Source organism: Martes martes, assembly GCF_963455335.1.
Source record: "Martes martes genome assembly, chromosome: 6".
Classification (NCBI taxonomy): Eukaryota; Metazoa; Chordata; class Mammalia; order Carnivora; family Mustelidae; genus Martes; species Martes martes.
The window spans coordinates 69,441,342-69,461,751 of record NC_137893.1 but is presented as its reverse complement, the minus strand read 5'-3'; the positions used below and the strand labels follow the sequence as shown (position 1 = coordinate 69,461,751).

General features: G+C 38.4%; 1 protein-coding gene across 2 annotated transcripts in view; it reads left to right on the top strand.

Moving 5' to 3' along the window:
- Window positions 1-20,410, top strand: part of AKAP7 (A-kinase anchoring protein 7) — a 144,243-nt gene that overhangs the window by 54,587 nt on the left and 69,246 nt on the right. For both annotated transcript variants that reach the window (XM_080805478.1, XM_080805480.1), the window contains exon 6: window positions 5,965-6,077. In XM_080805478.1, the coding sequence (XP_080661604.1) occupies window positions 5,965-6,077 (113 nt within the window). The remainder of the gene's footprint in view (window positions 1-5,964; window positions 6,078-20,410) is intronic.

Here is a 20,410-nt window from a genome sequence, read left to right as displayed (position 1 = left end):
TGCTTTTCTTATACATTTCTTCCCTGCTTAATTCAGCCAAAGTTGCCATTTGTTGTTTGGAACTAAGAACAGTGTTGTGTTGTTTTTTTGTTTTTTTGTTTTTCATTTTAATGGTCCATTGCTAGACTCTTTATTGCCATAAAAGGGAGAGGGAAAATCATTTGCTGCTAGAGACTAGCAGTGAAAGGTTTTAGGACATGCCCCAAATTTACAAATGGTGATCAAAATGTGACATTGAGCTCATATTAGCATTTAGTAGATATTATGAAAGTAAAATAACAAACTAAGATTCTGAAAATATGGAGATAATATTTTGAGATACTAAGTTTTCTGCTTGTATTTCTTGTATCCTTTGTTCTGTGCCTAGCCACCTCTGGAACGATGGTACCCATGTTCTCAGAAGAGAGAGAATATAGCAAGAAAAATAGAGAAAAGTCTTTGTGATTTCAACACCTGAGCATAATGATACATTTTTCCCGGTTTGATGCTAGAAAAGATTCCCAGGGTCAGGCAAAGAAGAGAGCTAGAGGCTAAGGTAGAGTATGAGTTCTTGCCCCTCCATCATCTCCTGAACAGAACAGCAGAAACTCACATCAGTCTGAGAGCAGGAGTGATCCTATGCCTTGCTCCTGGGGTGTGTTCTTAGATCCAACGAGCCAGAATTCCCTGTGCTTCCAGAGTGGCAGTGGAGGTGAAGCAAGGGTGGTTATTATGCAATGGGTGACCTTAGGAGGTTCTGACCCTTTCTACCTTGGCCCTGGGGGATTGTTATTTTTGTATGCCCAAGAGAAGCAAGAAGGTGGTAGAGGGCCTGAGACAGGTCCAGTGAGTTCCTGCTTGCCCTGTTACAGTATGGTGTCCAATAGAATGAAATCTTGCATACCTGAGAGGGCGCAGAAGTGACAGAGTCATTATATGGGAATGAGGGAGGGTCTAACTGCAAAAACCAAGCACGGCTCATGTCTCAGGAGATGCCAGATGGTGACCCAAGAGCTAGGTGCTACACTCCCATCTAAACCACTGTGCACCCCATTAGCTACCTCCCCGCCAACTAAAATACAGTCCTAGGGAAAGAGGGGAGCACTTTGAATTGCCTGAGGCAATTGAATCCACCAGGAAGAAATGTAGATTCTAGCTGAAATATAGATGAATAAAGAAAGTTACTCTCACACATGAATTTCCCTTGTTTAAAACCGTCAGCATTTCCCACCATACCGAGAATGAAATCTGAAGGTTTTACCATGCCCCATGATATTCCTGCGTACTTCTCTATACCCATTCTGCCTCTTCCCCAAATGCTGACTCACCCTGCTCCAGGTATCCTGTCCTTTTTACTGTTTCTGGACCTACTAAACATTCTTCATAAGTTCTCCCTTCTGCCTCGAGTCCTCTTCTCCGCTCAGCCGGGTAGCTTCTCAAACATCTCTTCAGAGTGGGATTCTCAGACCACCATATCTGACATAGCAACCCCTTTTCTTCCACATCACTTTGTAGATCCTTAGTGTGCTTTATTTTTCTTCAGATCACTGATCAATACCTGACAACATATTTATGTATTTGTTTGTACCCCCCAGCGTGTGTGGACGTTCTGCAAGGGCAGGGGATTTGTTCTGTGTGTTGCCATTGTTCCCACACCTGGAAGAGTACCTGACAGTAGAAGTCTGTCAGCAATTATTTGCCGAACGAATGAATGGATGATGAGATCTGAGTTTGTCAGCTGCAGTTCCTAAGTGCTGTACAAATTTTAAAATAACCTAACCAGATTTTACCTTTTATTTAAGAAATTTCCTTAGAGGGGCGCCTGGGTGGCTCAGTCGGTTAAGCGTCTGCCTTCAGCTCAGGCCATGATCTTGGTGTCCTGGGATCGAGCCCCGGGTCGGGCTTGCTACTGGCGGGGAGTCTGTGTCTTTTTCTCTCTCCCTCTGCCCTTCCCCTGCTCACACGCAGGCTTTTTCTCTCAAGTAAATAAATGTATAAATTTTATAAAAAACAAAAACAAAAAAAAGCAACCAACTTGGAGGGGAGAAAGAAGATTTTAGATTCTTTTTTTTTTTTGAAGTTTATTTATTTTAATAATCTCTATACCAGTATGAGGCTTGAACTCATGATCCTGAGACCAAGAGTTGCATGCTCTTCCACTTGAGTCAGTTACGCCCCCCAAGATTTTCGATTCTTCACATAGAGGGCAGCATGAATGTTGTAGTCAGGTAGATTTGAGTTCAAATTCTATCCTCACCATGACTTAGCTCAGTGATCTTTGAGAAAGCTGTTAGTATTTCAGAGTCTCAGTTTCTTCATTTTTAGAAATGGGAAGAATAATTTACTCCTTAGGGTTGTCTGGAGGAGTAGATGATCGAGCATTGCTAAAACACCTAGCTCAAAGGTGATGCGCAATTCAAGCAGGTACTGTTGAATACGCACAGGTACTGTCGAATACACACAGATGCTAAGCCTGTGCGTCACACCCCGTGGGTACTGAGCTCATTAACTCCCAAGTCTGCTCCAGGAGCTCCTCTCCTGGGAGTGCAGGTCCTCTTCCCTGCTTTCTGTCCTTCCTGCCGCCCAGCATACTAGGTAGGTATCACTGATGCGGCTAATAATTATGTTGTTGGTAAAAAGAATGCGTCCATTTGAATTTTCTCCTGCACAGGTATTTCTGTTTTGAAACTCTGCCCTTCTCTGTTATTTTTATTATTTTTGTGTGGACCAGTCATTACAGCAAACCCTTCTTTTTCTGAGAAAGGATAATATTGTATCCTTGTTTTGTTCACTCCCACATCTTTTTTGTTTCGGATTCCCATTCCAAAAAACTGAATACTTACACTATGTAAAAAATAATCAGACTGGATGGAATTATATTTGGTTTTGTTTTTATCCAGGTATTTCTGGTTATAATTCTATGTATCATTAGTAATTTCGAGAATCCAACAGAATTGGTGGTTAAAACTAAAGCATTCTTATGACTGTAATATTTAATATTATATTAAAAACATCTTTTATTTTTTAGGACACATTTTCTGGAAATATTAGATAATCTACTAGGTTCATGATTTTTAATATTAGAAAAATTAAAGCATATTTAACATTGATAAGAAATAAATGAATTTAAAAGGAACAATTCACTAAACATTTGGATAGGATGTGGTTTTATTTTAGATTCAAAGACATTTTTTACCTTATATTTCATCAGTTTCTATTTTTTAATGGCAGGATTATTTTTACTAAAGGGACCCCTCTCTGTGTATTTTTTTGAGCACTGATTTTTCGAACTTTGTTTTTGGGTAAATGTAAGAATTCTTTTAGAAAAGGGAAAGGTATTTAGAAGCTCATGTGTCAAAGAGGGGAGCTTCTCTGACTGAAACCAGTGTGTGTGGGCATGGTGGAAGGTGACAGAATGCCCTGCCTTACTCTTCCTCATTCAGTTGCTGGAGCAGCCTTTGTACCCTTCACTGACCCTGGCTTAAGCTGGGGTTTTAGCTAGCTGGAAAGATGACCAGAGTAGTGGAAGTGATGGCATCTGCATTCCAGATCCTTCTTTACTACTAACAAGGAGGGTGAATTTGAGCATTGACTTCTTATGTCTTTGTTTTATTTATCTTAAAATTAAGTTGGGTATTAGCCCTACCTGATTTGGAGGCAGAAAGAACAAATGAGAAGTTGTTTACCAAAGATCTTTGAAAAGTATGAATTTTTCATACATAAAGCAGAAAATTCTACTTGTGCATTCTACATTCTAGTATGATGCTCATGCACTTATAATAATGTTATATTGCTAATGTCTAGGCAGTTATTCTGCTTATCTAATTTAAAAAAAATTTTTTAATTCAGAAGTAATACATGCTCATTGTAACCACTCAAACAATATACAAATGTGTAAAGAAAATGTTACTAATCTTCTCTGTCTCTATTCAATGTCAACCCTTATCCTACAGTAATTTATACCATTTTTATGCTAATAAAACATAGAGAATTTATCTTTTTTAAGTAAGCCATGGAATCATATTATTGGTATATTAACCATGCAACTTGCCTTTTTTGCTTAATAGACCATGGGCATCTTTTCAGGTCAATACGTATAGCTGTGACTCTCTTTTTCTTGTGGTAGTCCTTAGTATGCCATATGGTAATTTAACGACCATTTCTTTATTGATGAGGTTATTTATACTTTGTGTGTTTTTAAAAATTGATAAATATCTTCTATATAGAATCTTATGTGTTAAAAATTTTATTTTTGTGTATTTTCCTAGAATTTGAATGAATTTGAATTTGCTGGTTCAAATACTTATGAAGTAAATTTTAAAAATTATTGCCTAGATTATTTTATGTCATGGTGTGGCAACTCTCATTCCCCAGCAGGCATTATTTCTTCAAATATTTCCCCTGTCTTCCTCTTGCCTCTTTTTTAGGGACTTATACATATATTAGACAACTTGCTGTTACCCTACATTTACTGATGTTCCTTCTTTTCTTTTCTTCTTTTCTTTTCCCTTTCCCTTTTCCTTCATTGTCCTCTCCCTTTCCCTTCCATTTCCCTTTTGTTTCCCTTTCCTTTCTTTCTCTTCTCTCTGTATTTTATTTTGGGTGGTTTCTATTGCTATGTCTTCAAGTTCACTAATTTTTTGTTCTACAGTGTCTAATCTGTCATTAATTCCATCCAGTTTATTTTTCTTTAGACATTGCAATTTTCATCTCTGTAAATTTGATTTCAGTCTTTTTTATATCTTGCATGCCTCTACTTTTTGAACATAAGGAATATAGTCATAATAACTATTTTGATACTCTAAATTTGTGTCCATTGCCTTTGATGAATTGATTTATCTCTTCATTGTAGGTCATATTTTCCTGTTCATTTGCATGCCTGGACATTATTGATTAGATGCCAGACATTGTGAAATTACCTTATTGGGTCTGGATAGTTTTGTCTGCCTATAAATATTCTTGGGCTTTGTTCTAGGACACAATTAAGTTACTTGGAAACAGTTTTTTTCCTTTTGGATCTTGCTTCTAAGACTTTTTAGATGGGACTAGAACAGTCCAGTTCAAAGCTAATTTTCCCCCACTGCTGAGGGGAAAAATTCCCCACTGCTGTTCATTCTAGCCAGTTTCCCACAAATCTCAAATTTTTTCCAGTTTGGCTCATGGGAACAGACAATTCTCCTGCCCCTGTATGAGCACTGGGCACTATTCCCTCTAATCCTTTTGAATGTATTTCCCCATCCTCAGGTAGCTTCCTAATATATATGCGCTGATCTATACTCAGCTGAATACTCTAGGGCAACCCTTTGTAGATCTGTGGGATTTTCTCTCTGTACAGGTCTCGCTTTTCTAGGACTCTTGCCCGTGAGCTATGGATACCTTTGCCTCTCCTACTTTCAGCTCTTTTTACTTGACCCAGTGAGATGACTAAGCTCCACCCAGTGAGGATGGTTTCTCCTCCTAAGGATGTCAGCTGGGCAGTTGAAGGGCTCACCTTGTTTCTCATCTCTAAGGGATCATTGAGCTTTCACTGCCTGATAAGTAGAGTGTCTTACAAACCATCATTTTATATACTTGGTCCTTTCATTGTTTCAGAGGGGAGGGTAAATCTGATTTCTGTTATTCCACCTCGGTCAGAAGTAGAAATTTTAGATATGGATCATAGATAAACTAGTCCTTTTCTATGCATCTAGGCACCACTAGGATATTCAATGAAAATCGGCATCATATAAGGCAAACACTTATTACATTTATTAAAGGTTTTCTTTTCAAATTGTTGCTTTTGTATGCTTAAAGTTTGAAATCTCTGCAGATTTAATAATATCTTGTCCTATGCAGTGTGGTTTTATTCTCTCTTAGAAAGTATTTCATACAGGTATATAAAGTAATCTTCATTATAAAGTAATTTGTTATTTTTTGAATTGCCATTTTAAAAATAAAAGACAGCCATGTGTTACAGTAACATTTTTGTATTTTTATTTTGTTTAGAAACTGCAAAAAGGACATTTCAAGAAAAGGGCATCTTGGCAGGAGAAAACAGGAGTTTTAAGCCTCACTTGACTTTTATGAAATTGTCCAGAGCACCACAGCTCCGGAAGAAGGTGAGTGACCCATGTTACCGGCTACGCCAGTCTTACTAAGCATGTTTGGGGCACGTGTGACCTTTGTAGTGGTTCTCGACACCCTACCACTCTGGGTCCTGGGATTCCAAGTCAGTTTGTTTCCCACTCCCAGGGAGGCTGAGTTGGCTTGTGAGACTCCATGCAGGCTCTTCCAGCTGTGCCCTCCTTTGCCACAGGGGCTCTTCTTCTGCACCCTCTGCCAACATTAGCTGCATACTTGGACCAACATTTCCTGCTGCTGCTTCTCTTGCCAAATCCGCTTCCTCCCTTGAAGAGCATTGAGGCAGGGCCAAGTACCATTTTAATGCTTTCTCTGCTTTTGGTTGTTTACAGCCTGCTGCCCTCCAAGCTTCCTCCTCTGGCCTGCATACCTGGTGCTGCTCACTGGAACTGGGTTCTTCATGGTGGGATGCACTTCTTTATCCCCCTTTATGCCACTCTTTCAAGATTTCCAGAAGACGGCCTTGTGGTTTTAGTAGTTGTCTCCATTGAGGGCTTGGAACAGCTGTTCCATGGACTGGGCAGGAGGATAACTAAGGAGCCCCGATCCCCCCATTACTTGAAAGTACTCCTCCCTGAGGATGGGCAGAGGTGACATGAACTAAGGGATATGTCTCTTGACCTCCCACATCTTTCTGCCTTCCCAGGCCACCCTGTCCTCCCTCAGTTTAGAGTAACTTTTGGTTTTCTTCTGGATTTATGAGCTTTTCTCCTGGAATCCTAAGGGCACCCTTCATTGTTTTTCCCATTTCAGCCTAGGGAGCTTCTCATGCAAATTTAGCCATTTGCTGACCTGCTCTAATATACCAGAGTTTTGGAGATGGGCATGCAGATTAATGTTTGTTCCTGCTCTCCATGACCCCTTGCTACAGTTAAGACTGATTTGCAGCTCTATAAATGAAAGTCATGTTTATTAGTAAGTAGATCTTTTTTCTAAATTGGACACATATTATATTTAATGTCTCTGTGCACAGAAGGTCTTTCTGATCTTTTAAAACATGTATTTGGGTGATTGACCATCCTGTGGTTCTGAGTTTTCTACAAACTGTTGTGATACCTTTTCAAAAAGATACCTTGCATGTTTTTTTCTTTTTCTTTTGATTACTATGCCCCACATTCAATAATAACTAAATCGGGTGCCATTCCTGAATATTTAGGTAAAAACAATTTGTGTAAAAAATAGATTTAGAAATTTGGATTAACAACTGACAAAACTTGCAGACTGATGGTTAACTTCTTTATTCATTATCATTCTTGTTTTGCTTTCAAATGGATTGTCCTCTTCCCAGTGATTTCACACTTAATCACAGAATGACAAATCAGTGGTGAAGGTAATACCCACATTTTGAAGTGCTTCTTTCTCTGTTCGGTATTAAATTTTGCTTGAGAGCGCACAAGGACATTTATCAAAGGAGTGTTTAAACTACTCTAGAATATGAATTTTAATATTTTAGACTAAATTTAAAGGATTCCTTGGTATTAATTTCCCAGAATCTGCTCCCTTATGTTGTAGAATGGGGATACGAGTCTTACAAATATGAAGTGGCTGACATGAGAACCCATTCTTCCTGTTGCCGAGCCCTGTGGGGAATCCACCTTAACCCTTTCCCAGGCCCAGATTCTTCTCTCCCACTGGCCACGTCTAGTTCATCCAAATTAATTTCTGTTGTCACATGAGGAGCTCCCTGGCCCAAACCATACTAACTCAACAAATATTTACCACGCGCTTAATACACACCAGACATGGGCTGCTGGGCCCAGAGTTATGATCAAAAGAGAAACATGGGGCACCTGGGGGGCTCAGTAGGTTAAACGGCTGCCTTCGGCTCAGGTCATGATTCCAGGGTCCTGGGATCGAGCCCCGAATTGGGCTCCCTGCTCCACAGGAAGCCTGCTTCTCTCTCTCCCACTTCCCCTGCTTGTGTTCCCTCTCTCACTGTGTCTTTCTCTCTGTGAAATAAATATATAAAATCTTAAAAAAATAGAGAGAGAGAGAAACAGTCCCTGCCTGAATGGTATATAAAATCTAAATCAGATTGTATTTTGTTTAGATTAGAAAACTTAATCTTTAGAAAATAAAGTATGACCTCACTGCCTTTCAGTAAGCCAAACATTTTTTCTTTTCAATAATGGAATGATTCCATTCCTAATACTACTATGATGTCCAGTGTTTCTGAATGCTTAAGAAAGTATACTTTAAACTTTGGGATTCATGTGTCAACGCCAAAGCTGCAGATTCCCACCCTCTAGCTTCAGATCTGGAGTTGTACCTAAAGATCGTGACTTTTGATAATTGATCTGTGCCATGGGTGATTCTGATCCAGATTCTCTGTAGAGCAGTGTATTCGAGGAGGTTTAAATAAATAGCCAACCTTTTTTTTTATGCAGGAAGTCATTTGTTCCACTGTAAAAGTTAAAGCCAGTATGAAAAGGTAGCATGCATAAAGTGCATGTTTATTATGCTTTGTGATTTGGAATACAGATGATTTGAAAATTTGTGGTTCTTCAGTCTCTTTCTTCTTAACTTTTTACCTTTTCAACTGTCCTTTCTCAGCATTCATTCTCTACTTGGTTTTTATTCAGGTTCCCTCATTTGTAAGGGAGTAGACATTGGTGAAATCAGTAGTGGAATGTATTGCTAGTATTCAGCGTTGTTTAGATTGATAACAAAATAAAAGGAGAAGGAGAGAGAGAGATAGGAAATAATAGGTTTTTATCACTCAAGTATTGAAAGTTTGTCTTATTTCAAGTACTTTCTTTTATTTTAAAAGTGATTTTAATTATGAAAGTATTAGGTGAATATTTGGTCATTGTAAACAGTCCAAATAGATGCAAATCTATAAAATGGAGTATACAATTTTTCCTTCAGCACCACCTTACTGCCCCCTTCTTCCCAATATAATTTCTCTATCTGTAGGTTACCACTGCCAGTATATTCTCCTGACTTTTTCCTATACACTACAAATGTATATAGGTGCAAATACCTGCATATAGTTTCTTTAAAACAGAAATAAGTATACATGATTTTGATTTATCATAATTTATTCTCCACTTGATGAATAATTATATTAATTTCCAATTCTTTGCTAGCATAAAAATGCTGTAGTGAGATTCCATGTTCATTTTACTTTGGGTAGACATGCCAGTACTTCAAAGAACCCATGGAGTGTCAAGGTCACAGGGTATTATATATTTTAACTTTTCCAAAACACCATAAATTGCCTTTTAAAACAGTGGCCCCAATTTATACCTCCACCACATTGTATTAGAGGAACATTTGTTTGGATAAGCTTGAGATAGAAGGACCATCAAAGATTATGCATGGTGGCTTGGTATGGCCCTTTGAATTGTGAATTAAGCAATTCCCGTAAAAAAAAGAAATGCCAAAAATTCATATTGTTTAACTAAGAGGTTCATGCTGCTGGGATTATCCTAAACAAATAAATTTTTAATTGAGGTAAAATTGATATACAACATAGTATAAGTTTCAGGTATACAACATAATGATTTAAGATATGACTGTATTGCAAAATGATTACCATACTAAGGTTAATTAACACATCCATCACCTCATATAGTTACCTTTTTGTTGTTGTTGTGAGGACTTTTAAGAACTATTCTTAGTAACTTTCAAATATACAATATAGTGTATCTTTTTTTATAATATAGTATTTTTAATTATTATCACCATGTTGTATACCCAGGACTTATTTATTTTATAACTAAGAAATAATTTTAAAGAAGAAATTCTTTATGAATAAAGATGTTTACTGAGGAAATCATGTAATATAGAAAGTCCTATAGAGGAAAAGTTAGAAATAATTTCCATTATGATGAGGGAATTTTTAAGTCAATTATGATAAATCATATCAATGATTTAAGAAGCTACTAAAATAGGCAATTTATAAGACTTGTGGAGTGGATTAAAAATATAAACCATAATTAAAGTTGTATAAAGATAGTTTCCTTGGGTTTACCTTCAACACAGCGTAATGTGCTTCCTTGAATTTTGGAGGTAAAATGTAGGCTCCCACAACTGCTCTTTTAGCCCTTAATTCTTCTGGTAGATCAGTGAATACAGCTGACCTTAATGTCACCTGGAATATAGTAAATTCCCCTTGACACACCCAGAATTTCTCTCTTGGTTGGTTGGGGCTTTGCTTAGGTTCTGAGGAAGAGTGGAGCCTTACAGGGCTGATCATAAAAATGGTGATAGGCGAGTTAGATGTCTCATGATAACTGAGGGTAAAGGGAAGCCACAAGATGCAGGAAACTTGAAGGTTTTCCATTATCTTGAGGAGTGTTCTTTGAGTTTCTGGTATGGATGGTGATGCATAGTGAGAGTATCTTGAAAAGAGCTGATGGTGTCTCCCACAAAGATGCTCTGTTTTGAAGATTGGCGTACTCTCTATATTTCAGTCTGACCTGCCAGAAGGCCAACCAGAAATCATTCTTTGTAGTGAGGAGATAGATACTGGTGGACTCCGAAGATACTGGTGGTACTATTGTCAGGGTAGACATGGTAATTATAAGTGCAAAGGGGTGCTCTGGGTAGAGAAGTGCCCTGGATCATTACAGGCCAATTCCTAGATGGTTAAGATGGTCCACTCATTATTATTTACAGGAAGTGTAACCAATTATTCTGTAATAGTACCTCACGTGGTACTTTTTTTTTTTTTTGTCATATACTGGTTATTTTTTATGGTCTAAAAAGCTGTTATCCATGCCAGTATAAAAAAATATTCAAAGTTGGAGCCATAATCGGTCTGTTCATGAAGTTAAAACAGCTTGACATAAAAGGTGTGGACAGATGTCTGGTGCAGGGAATGAATGTTGACCTCCACTGGAATGGTCAAAGTTCTAGTCTGAGGATTTCCCGGTGGTGCTGAGTGTTGGCTGCAGAAGTCCCTAGGCTTCTGGGGCACCAGCCTTTGGTAGGCTCCTATTTGTGGATAATACTATTCAGTAGAATTAACCAGAAGCCCCATGGGATGACCAAAATTTCTATAGATTGTGATCAGAATTTTGAAAGTACAGAAACCCTTTTTCACATCTCCTGATACAGATCTTCCTCTGCTACAGGCTGGTATTCTGTTTCCCAAGCTTAGACCTGAGTTCTTGACTTTAGATTCTGAGAAACTTAAGATTTTTCTTGGCATTATCTATTTTTCTGACACTAGGAGGCATTTAGTCACTGTGTTTTGCATATTCTTAGTTGCATGAAATTCTAGTAGGGTATATTGCATAAGAGAATATTGAAAGTAGTTATTGTGTATTTTAAAGCGAGTTTATCATTGTGCTTTCAGAGTTGTAGTTTCATTAAATGAATGGAGCCTCAGAGAATCTTAACTAAATTACCACGTGTTTAAAATAGTAACTAAAATTCAAGAGTTTTTCTTGAAATATATTTGTTTTACGTTGTTAGTCTGCAACTTGTTCACCTCTGTGCTTTTTATACTGCCCTTCTTTTAGATCTGTTTTTCTCATCGAGTGACCTTGTACCTCTGTGATTTAACCATTGCAAAAACTGGTTGGTTAAAAGTGTGTGCTAACACTTGGTGGCAGAAGAAGACCAGTTTCAAATCAAACATGTATCTTAATGCAGATCCAGATTTCTCAAGAAAAAATGTGATTGTTTCATGGATAAATCAGTTGTATTTAAGCATTAATTATTTTCTGGCCTTTTTAGGTACCTTTCCTGGTCTGTGACTCTTTCAAATTACTAAGATAGCACTAAACTATCGAAGCTACAGTTTATTAATTGACTGACACTTCCTTGTATCAGCTCTTCACAGAATTAGACAATCAGAGAACTTCAGAATGAAAGAAATGATCTCCTTTGAAATTGTTAGTTACTATTGTCACTTAGATGGGTTTGTTTTGAATGCAGAATTTGATATGCCCAAAGCATGGGTGAAGGGGTAGTGATTGGACCCTAAAATGATGAGGCTGAGGGGAAGTAGGGAGGAGGATACAGGGAAGTGGAAAAGGAGAGCATATGGACGAAGGTTATGTTCTGACAGTGTAGTTACGGGGGAAAACTCAGCCTCTGAATTGTTTGGGGGATTCAATATGTAGGACCAAGATTGTAACAGAAATTTGCTCAAATTTTTTTTAAAAGATTTATTTATTTATTTATTTGAGAGAGAGATCATAAGCAGGGAGGAGGGGCAGAGGAAGAAGCAGACTCCCCGCTGAGCAGGGAGCCTGATGCAGGACTTGATCCCAGGACCCTGAGATCATGACCTGAGCTGAAGGCAGATGCCTAACCGACTGAGCCACCCAGACACCCTTCAGGATTTTGTTAATTGTTAAATGGGCTAGTATAAGTTAGTTGCCACTCACTTTCCTGGGTCTGCATCATAATGTGTCTTTAAAAGCCATTTTAAAACTCAGGAATACTAGTTTAGGAATAGAAGACTATTCCTTCTTAAGGAGGTGTCTGTAATAAATTTGAAGGAACATGAGTTTTCTATTTTTAGCTTTGTTGTTTAGCATTGGACAAATCTTATAACCTCTCTTGACCTTTGCTAACTCATACTTAAAGAAAGAGTTTAGTCTTACTGACTCCTGATTCCTGTGCTGTTCTGAAATGTCTATAAGGTGAGCATTTTAACCAAATAGGAAAATTTGGCTCCACATAGAGGTTTTTTTGGTGTTTTTGTTGTTGTTTTTTAAACCTCAGCTAGGTTTTCTTATATACAGAAAGGAGGAAAGTCTTCAAGTACAGGAAGATGGTAGCAACTTAAATTTGGCTCTTTCCTTTCTCCTGGAAACCGTACAGAGCAGTAGAGACAAGGGGGAAACTATCACAAGCTGCAAGTAGGACATAGAGGAATTTGTAGAAAGCAAATGATGTGCAAGTACAGTTAGAAGTATCGGGGACCAGCAGGACTTTCACGAGAAGCTGCTTCAGGATGGGGAAGACTGTACAGGGAGGAGCAGACCTCTAGGTGGCAGATGCAGAAATGATCAGGAAATTTTCACTCCCAGAGAGTGAGGACTCCACCCTAAGAAGGTAGAGAAATTGTGAAAGGGGGCCCAGAGGAGGAGAATCTCAGGAAGCACCAGCTTCCAAAGAGGAGGGAGTCCTTCCCGCAGCAGTGAAGGGGCTCAGGTCTTGCAGTGGAGAGGCAGTGCCCATGTTCAACAGACTCCCTCCCTGTAGCCAGTGGGGAAGAAGCCTTGAGCAGAGGAGCCTGCCGGACTGCCCTGCCGCTTCCTCCTCCCTTCCCTGAAAGGGGGCGCTGTAGGGATCCGCAAGCCTTTATTCTTCCAGACAAAAGCTTGTCTCAAAATATCCTTGGTACAAGATAAAGCAGATTGCTTCAGTAAGCTAGTTCTGAATCTCCCAGCAACAAATGACTTAATTCCTCATGGTTTTTAGTTGTTTTCGAATTTCTTCATATGACCAGCTGCACTTAGATCTGAGGCTAGAGTGGAATTGGATTTTTCTTAATTAAAACTCAGTAAACAAACAGAACACAGCAACACATCTCTTTTCATTTTAATGGTTTTTTTAAAACTAAAAAATCCAGTGAAATCTGCCCTGAGATGGAATAATAATTTCTTCTGAGATATTCTAGGTGCCATTAGTCAACTGTGTCATCTACTGTGTGTCGAAGAGCACTATTTATAGCAAGTGACTTCACTTACGTCTCTAAGGCATTTTTCAGCTTCGTGCTGTTGTGTTGTCTCTTTCTCTTATATAAAAAAACACACACTGAGTTTGCAATTATTTAACAATTGAAAATGGTACACAGGTAAACTGAATGTTCATTTGAAACTGTTTATTACTTTATACATCTTTAAAATTGAAACATGGGAAATTATAGACAGCTGAATTATTTAAGGGAGGATTCTAGGAATGGACTAATGTCAGAGAAACAAATGATGCCCTGGTTGACCCTAATTCTGTTAGAGATTTTGAAAACTCTAGAAGAAATGACACAGTCAACCTAATTTTAAGGCTGTGTAAAGTGGAATGGAGATTTGAAGCAAGTATTTTCATTAGCATGTCTTGACATTTTTCTCTCGGAATATCTCTCAGGGTTTTATGTGAGGCAAGGATTCTGTGATCAAGCAAATGTTAGCAGTGTTGGGTTAAATAAAGTTAATCTGATTCTGTATTCCAACACTTACTAGGAATTTTGAACCGCTGATATTTATCATGACTCTCAACAGCTTACTGCAATGAAGACTGATCTTTTGCTCACAGATGTGGGTCAGGTGTGGCTCTGCTCCGCATTGTCTTTATGGAGGACCTGCGCTGAGCAGCCTCTGTGTAGGAACATGCTGGTCTTTTGGCAGAAGGAGAAGGGAGCTGGCAAATCCCAAGCTGATTCTTAAAGCTCAGAAATGAGTCACATCATTCCTGTTCACATCTTATTGGCCAAAGCAAGACACATGGTTCCTTCTGAATTCAACAAAGCAGGATGTGTAATGTACTTGCAGGAAGGGACACTACAGGGAGGGGCAGTGCATATTTTGAACATTTAGTTCACCTCAGCATCATTTCCCAGATGTACTTGACTAGCAAGTCCTTTTTTCATTGACTGTCTTGTAGCACTAGTGTTTGGCAGAACATGGTTTAGGAAATGTTGATCTTGATAATTCAGGCCTAAATGATATGTTTGCTTCAAACATCCAGATTCAGTGGACATTTTTACTTATTTTCCAACATTTTTATTTACAGACAAAATTCTGACTTAAGTGTAATTTAAGAAACAGAGTTTTAGAACTAGCATTGAAATATGCAATAACAAAGTATTCAAGATAATTAGAATCGCATGGATTTGGCTTAACTGTGTTAAAATATACATGTCCTGTCTCGGCTATTACCATTAGTGTTGGGAAAATTTTTTTCTTAACAAGTCTTTTGTAGACATTTTGAAACCTCTGTTAATTTCATTTTCCTAGTTAACGACAGACTGGAGCATAATGATTTTTTTTTTTTTAAGATTTTGTTTATTTATTTGACAGAGAGAGAGAGATCACAAGTAGACAGAGAGGCAGGCAGAGAGAGAGAAAGGAGGAAGCAGGCTCCCTGCTGAGCAGAGAGCCGGATGCAGAACTTGATCCCAGGACCTTGAGATCATGACCTGAGCCAAAGGCAGAGGTTTAACCCACTGAGCCACCCAGGCAACCCTGGAGCATAATGATCTTGTGTGAAGCTGGCAAGGACCGCAGTAGATTGATTATGGTTAAAGCAAAATAGAACACATGATCCAGAAAACTTAAACTTTATTCCCAAATAGTATTGATACAGAATCATTTTGTTTAGTTATAGTAGCTAATTTCTTACCCACTTGAGTAGTTGCATAAAAACAAACCAGCTGGCATTATTTGGATGGTCATATGATTTTCTCTACCACTGGAGAGTGGTTATCCAGCTCTTGTGAATTTTAATTGCTTGCATAAGAAAAGAAGATAAAGCTGTATTTTTTTTCTTAAGAGCCTGAGTTAGATTTGAGGGGAAACTAGGGTTGCAATTCAAAACTGTACTAGTTTACATTGGAATTATACTTATATTCCTAATCTGAGCTGATTACTTTTGGCCACTCATTAGAATATTATTCTTTCAAAGAAAGGTACCGTTAAAAACAGAGTAATACTAGTTTGAATTACTAAGTTGCTCAGTTCTCTTTCACTTGGTTACTCCAGTAAGTTAGAAACAAAAATGTTAATAGTCTCTTTCCCAGGGCCAAGCTTCATGTTTGTGTGATCGAAGACCTAACATGTGTGATTGAAGACCTAACAAAACTTGCACATATCACCTAAGGGACTAGTCACTTGTGATGACAGGCACTCCAGCTCAGTTCCTGCACTAAGGGTTTGTCCTCTAAAAACTACCTGATGGCACCATTTTTAATTGTTGCCAAAACTGATACCATTTGGAGACCCATCTTTAAGGCTGTCCAAGTATAACTGTGGTTGTACATTGCCCTCAAGCTACTGCTTTCCCCACAGCTGAAGTTGATGGTAATCATTTGTTACATAACTTTATTTGGACCAGGACATTTCTTGCACAGTAATTTCATGTTTGGTCTCCAGCACTACTGTGAGATCTTACCAAGCCATTGCCTGGGAGAATGTTCTGTATGACCCCCTCTGGTGGCCTGCACCTTCAGCCACATCTCTCCCTGTGCGTACTCGTTGCACTGTTCAGGATTTGGTCTTTTTGGATTCTTACTTCTCACCCTCCCTGAGAATGATGGTAAGACAGAGAAATTTGTACTCTTGGACTTCTAGCACAACTGTCTCTAGAACTTAATTCAGTGGAATTAAGTGTGTGTGGTGGGAAAAGTGGTCACGTGATAAGAAACTGAATGGGTGTGGAAGTCATGTCACATATCTGTCTCCGCCGGTTGTAACGGTCTATGACACATATCCCGACCAGCAGGTGCCACAATTGTAATCCCTGTTGGCAGCGGTATGTGTGATGGGAAGGGGTAGATGTGTGATAGGTACGGTGGATATGGAGGGAATGGTATCAGGTGTGGTCAGTCTGGCTTTCTTGAGACCCAGCCCACCGTGATGGCAGAGACCAGGTATAGCCAAGAATATACCAGTGCGTGTAATTTTTTGCATAACATTATCCTAAGATAATCCCTTGCTTCTCCTTAACTTTTCCATTAAAAAAAAATTTTTTTCCCTACCAAACCATTGCTTATTTTACTAGTCTAGATTTGGTTCTTGAAATTTTGAAAAGATAATTAATTTACAAAATTCCTAAAAGAGAAAGTTGTGCGAAAATTTCTGGTTACTCTGGTATCCTTCTCTCTGTACTTTATTTTTGAAGCAATATGTAATCTCATATTCATAGGTATAACCGACAGTGAGTCCATTAGGGAAACTATGTAATCTCTGTAATTCTGTTTTTTAAAAGTATACCACAGGGAGATTTCACATTAAATGTGATTAAGTTTGAAATGAGGACAAAAGATTCCAATTGTATATTATATATAAAATTATTTTGCATAGCAACGTATGTCATATTAAAAGAAATCATTGGACACATTTCTTGCTCTACCTGGAGAGAAATACTAATTTTGAAATTAGATTAAGAGGTACACATGATTCCCAGGTTGTATCTTTAGTGACTGTTTCATAAGTAACTATTTTTTTTTCTACCAAGCTCTCTTATATCTAAAATGATATTCAGGGAATGTTTCCAACCAAGTAAAATGAAAAGGCTTGTATCATTGAACACCTTTCAACCTCATTCCATTTCCTAACCTGTAGCGCACTCAGTGTACATCTTAGTATTACTCTTTCTTTCCTGTTCTTTCACTCACTTCTCATCACATTCCCTTGTTGGGACACCTTCCTCTGGTGGGTAGGGATTTCCGTCCTAAGTAGTGTGTACAGAATAGGCTTGGGCAAGTGAAGTATAGTGCTCTATTGAGAATGATGGGGAGGCAGCAGGAAGGAAGAGTGTTGATGGGAAAAAAACCAAGGACATTGATTAATTCATAAGATACTGGGAAAAGAAGCAAGTACTAGGTGCACTAGAAGTGTGATGAGCTACAAACACGTTCTAGGTCTTTCTTGCTTAACATTAGAAGGCTACAGTTAGTGATGTCTGTGCATACATTAAACTGTTTTGTCAAATATATGACCCCCTTTATCTAGGTACTTAACTCTCATTTGGATCACATCTGAGGCTACAGTTAGGTTTGGAGTTCTGTCTATAGACAATCTAACCAATTTAGGTGAATGATTTTGACCTCTAGGCTATAAAATCAGAACACATTCAACCATAATATGAGTATGTTACAGTATATAAGCCAGTGTTAGAGGACAAATTATAACTGCTAGTATTTTCTGAACAATTTTTTTACTCTCCTCTTTGATTATTGAGACCCTAAGAATTTTTTACACCAATGGCTTGCTGGCATTTCTTCATGCTGGGAAGTATTGATTAGAAGGGAAAGCTATTGATTGAAGGAGAACATTTAAGATTAAGCTGTGAGTGAAGAGAGTTTGGTAGAGTACTGTTGGTGGGAATGGAAACTTGGGCAGCCACTCTGGAAAACATCATGGAGGTTCCTCAAAAAGTTAAAAATAGAGCTACCCTGTGACCTAGCAATTGCACTATTAGGTATTTATCCAAAGGATACAAAAATACTGATTCGAAGGGATACCTGCACCCTAGTGTTTATAGCAGCAATGTCCAGTATAGCCAAACTACGGAAGGAGCCTAGATGTCTATTGACAGATGAATGGATAAAGAAGAAGTGCTATCTGTATACAATGGAATATTACTCAGCCATCAAAAAATGAAATCTTACCGTTTGCAATGATGTGGATGGAACTAGAGGGTATTATGCTAAGCAAATAAGTCAATCAGAAAAAGACAGATATCATGTGATTTCACTCATATATGGAATTTAAGAAACAAAACAGATGAACATAGGGGAAGGGAGGGAAAAATTCAAAAGAAGATGAAACCAGAGAGGGAGACAAACCACAAGAGACTCTTAATCATAGGAAACAAACTAAGGGCTGCTGGAGGGGAGGGAGGTGGTGGGGAGGATGGGGTAGCTGGGTGATGAGCATGAAGGAGGGCACGGAATGTAATGAGCACTGGGTGTTACATTCGACTGATGAATCACTGACCTCTACCTCTGAAATTAATAATGTGCTATATACTAATTAATTGATTAAAAAAAGTTATGAGTGAATAGACCACATATAGTGAGAAATTTTGAGGTGGGGGTATTTTATGTTTTATCTTTAGTTTATAGAAATAAATGGCTAGGTTGGTGAATTCAGGAGAACATGTTGTTATTTGTTCCAAACAGCAAAATATTTTGAAAACAGATGTGACAGGGAGGAGCAGGCTGCAGCTTGTTTACATCTGAGTGACCACAAGACTGTGGTGAGCCAAGCACACAGCTGGGGTTGGACCAAGGGGAACTGAGAGTCCAGCTCAGACTGAGCCATATAGGAAGCAGTCTTGGATGCCTCCCTTGCGAGATTCTTTCTTTGTTTCGGTGGAATGAGAAAAGCCACAGGCGAATATAATAGTCACATGGCCAAATAATGTATGCCCTCTCATGCTATCCTCAAGAAGGCTCGAGGAGGAACTAAGAAGAGGTTTGCTACATAGACAAAGAATAAGCATATGTAAATTTTCCAGGGAGCCGGTGACCTTGAGAATGTCCTTGATACCATCAAACTGTTACCTCTTTGGTTAATATGTCATTAGTATAAATGAACTAAATGTGGATTCTTCTGTTCTCTCTGATGCCAGCACCTTATGGAACCAGGCAGCATATTCTCTGGGTGATTTTGTGAAGTGGCTTGCGCTATCAGGAATCAGACGCCATCTTCACTCCGTGCTGGCTTTCCCTGCCACTTGATGCCATGAAGGATCGTTCAGCTCCCACAAAGTGTTAAGATAGGTAGAAGGAGGTGTCAACAGTAGATTAAAAACATAGAGCTCTAGCAGCTGGTTGTCTACTTATTGCTTGCTGACAGGTATAATATTATAAATATTAGATCTAATGCTAGGATAAAGAGTTGCTACTGTTTCCTTTCCGAAAGCCTCAAGATTAAACAAGGCAGTAGTGCTGAAAGCAAATTTATAAATAGAGGGATTGAGGAGATGCCTTATCTCCTCATGGTGATGCTCCATCATAAAGAAAAATGAAGAATTGAGAAATACTGTATACTCAAACAGCTGGTTTAAAAAATGCAATCTTGGGGCCTCTGGGTGGCTCAGTGGGTTAAAGACTCTGCCTTCGGCTTGGGTCATGATCTCAGGGTCCTGAGATCGAGCCCCGCATCAGGCTCTCTGCTCAGAGGTGCACCTGCTTCCCCCTCTCTCTCTGCCTACTTGTGATCTCTGTCAAATAAATAAATAAAATCTTAAAAAAAAAAAAGAAAGAAAATACAATCTCTGCCAATATTTTACTCGATTATTTAGGTTTTGACAGTATAAGAAGAGTTCTTTTTATAGACTGGAATAGGTCATTTTTTCCATGTATAAGTAACATTTGTGAATTCTTTCTCATTTTGCTCTATGAAATTCATTTGTTATGGACATACAATTATCACTTGATTTATTAATATTAATGCAGCATGTTAAAGGTAGGTATTTTTAGAATGCTAGAGATTCCCAAAGTAATTTTCACATGAGTTTTAGAAATATGGTAGTATATATGATTATATATTACAAGTGATTAATAGCCTTAGAATTTAAATATTTTAAAGGAAATAATGATGAGCTTGAATATTATCATTATATTCTTTTCAGTTTGTCTGTGCTCTCCACTTACCGTGAATCTGAATCACAGCACTTCTTA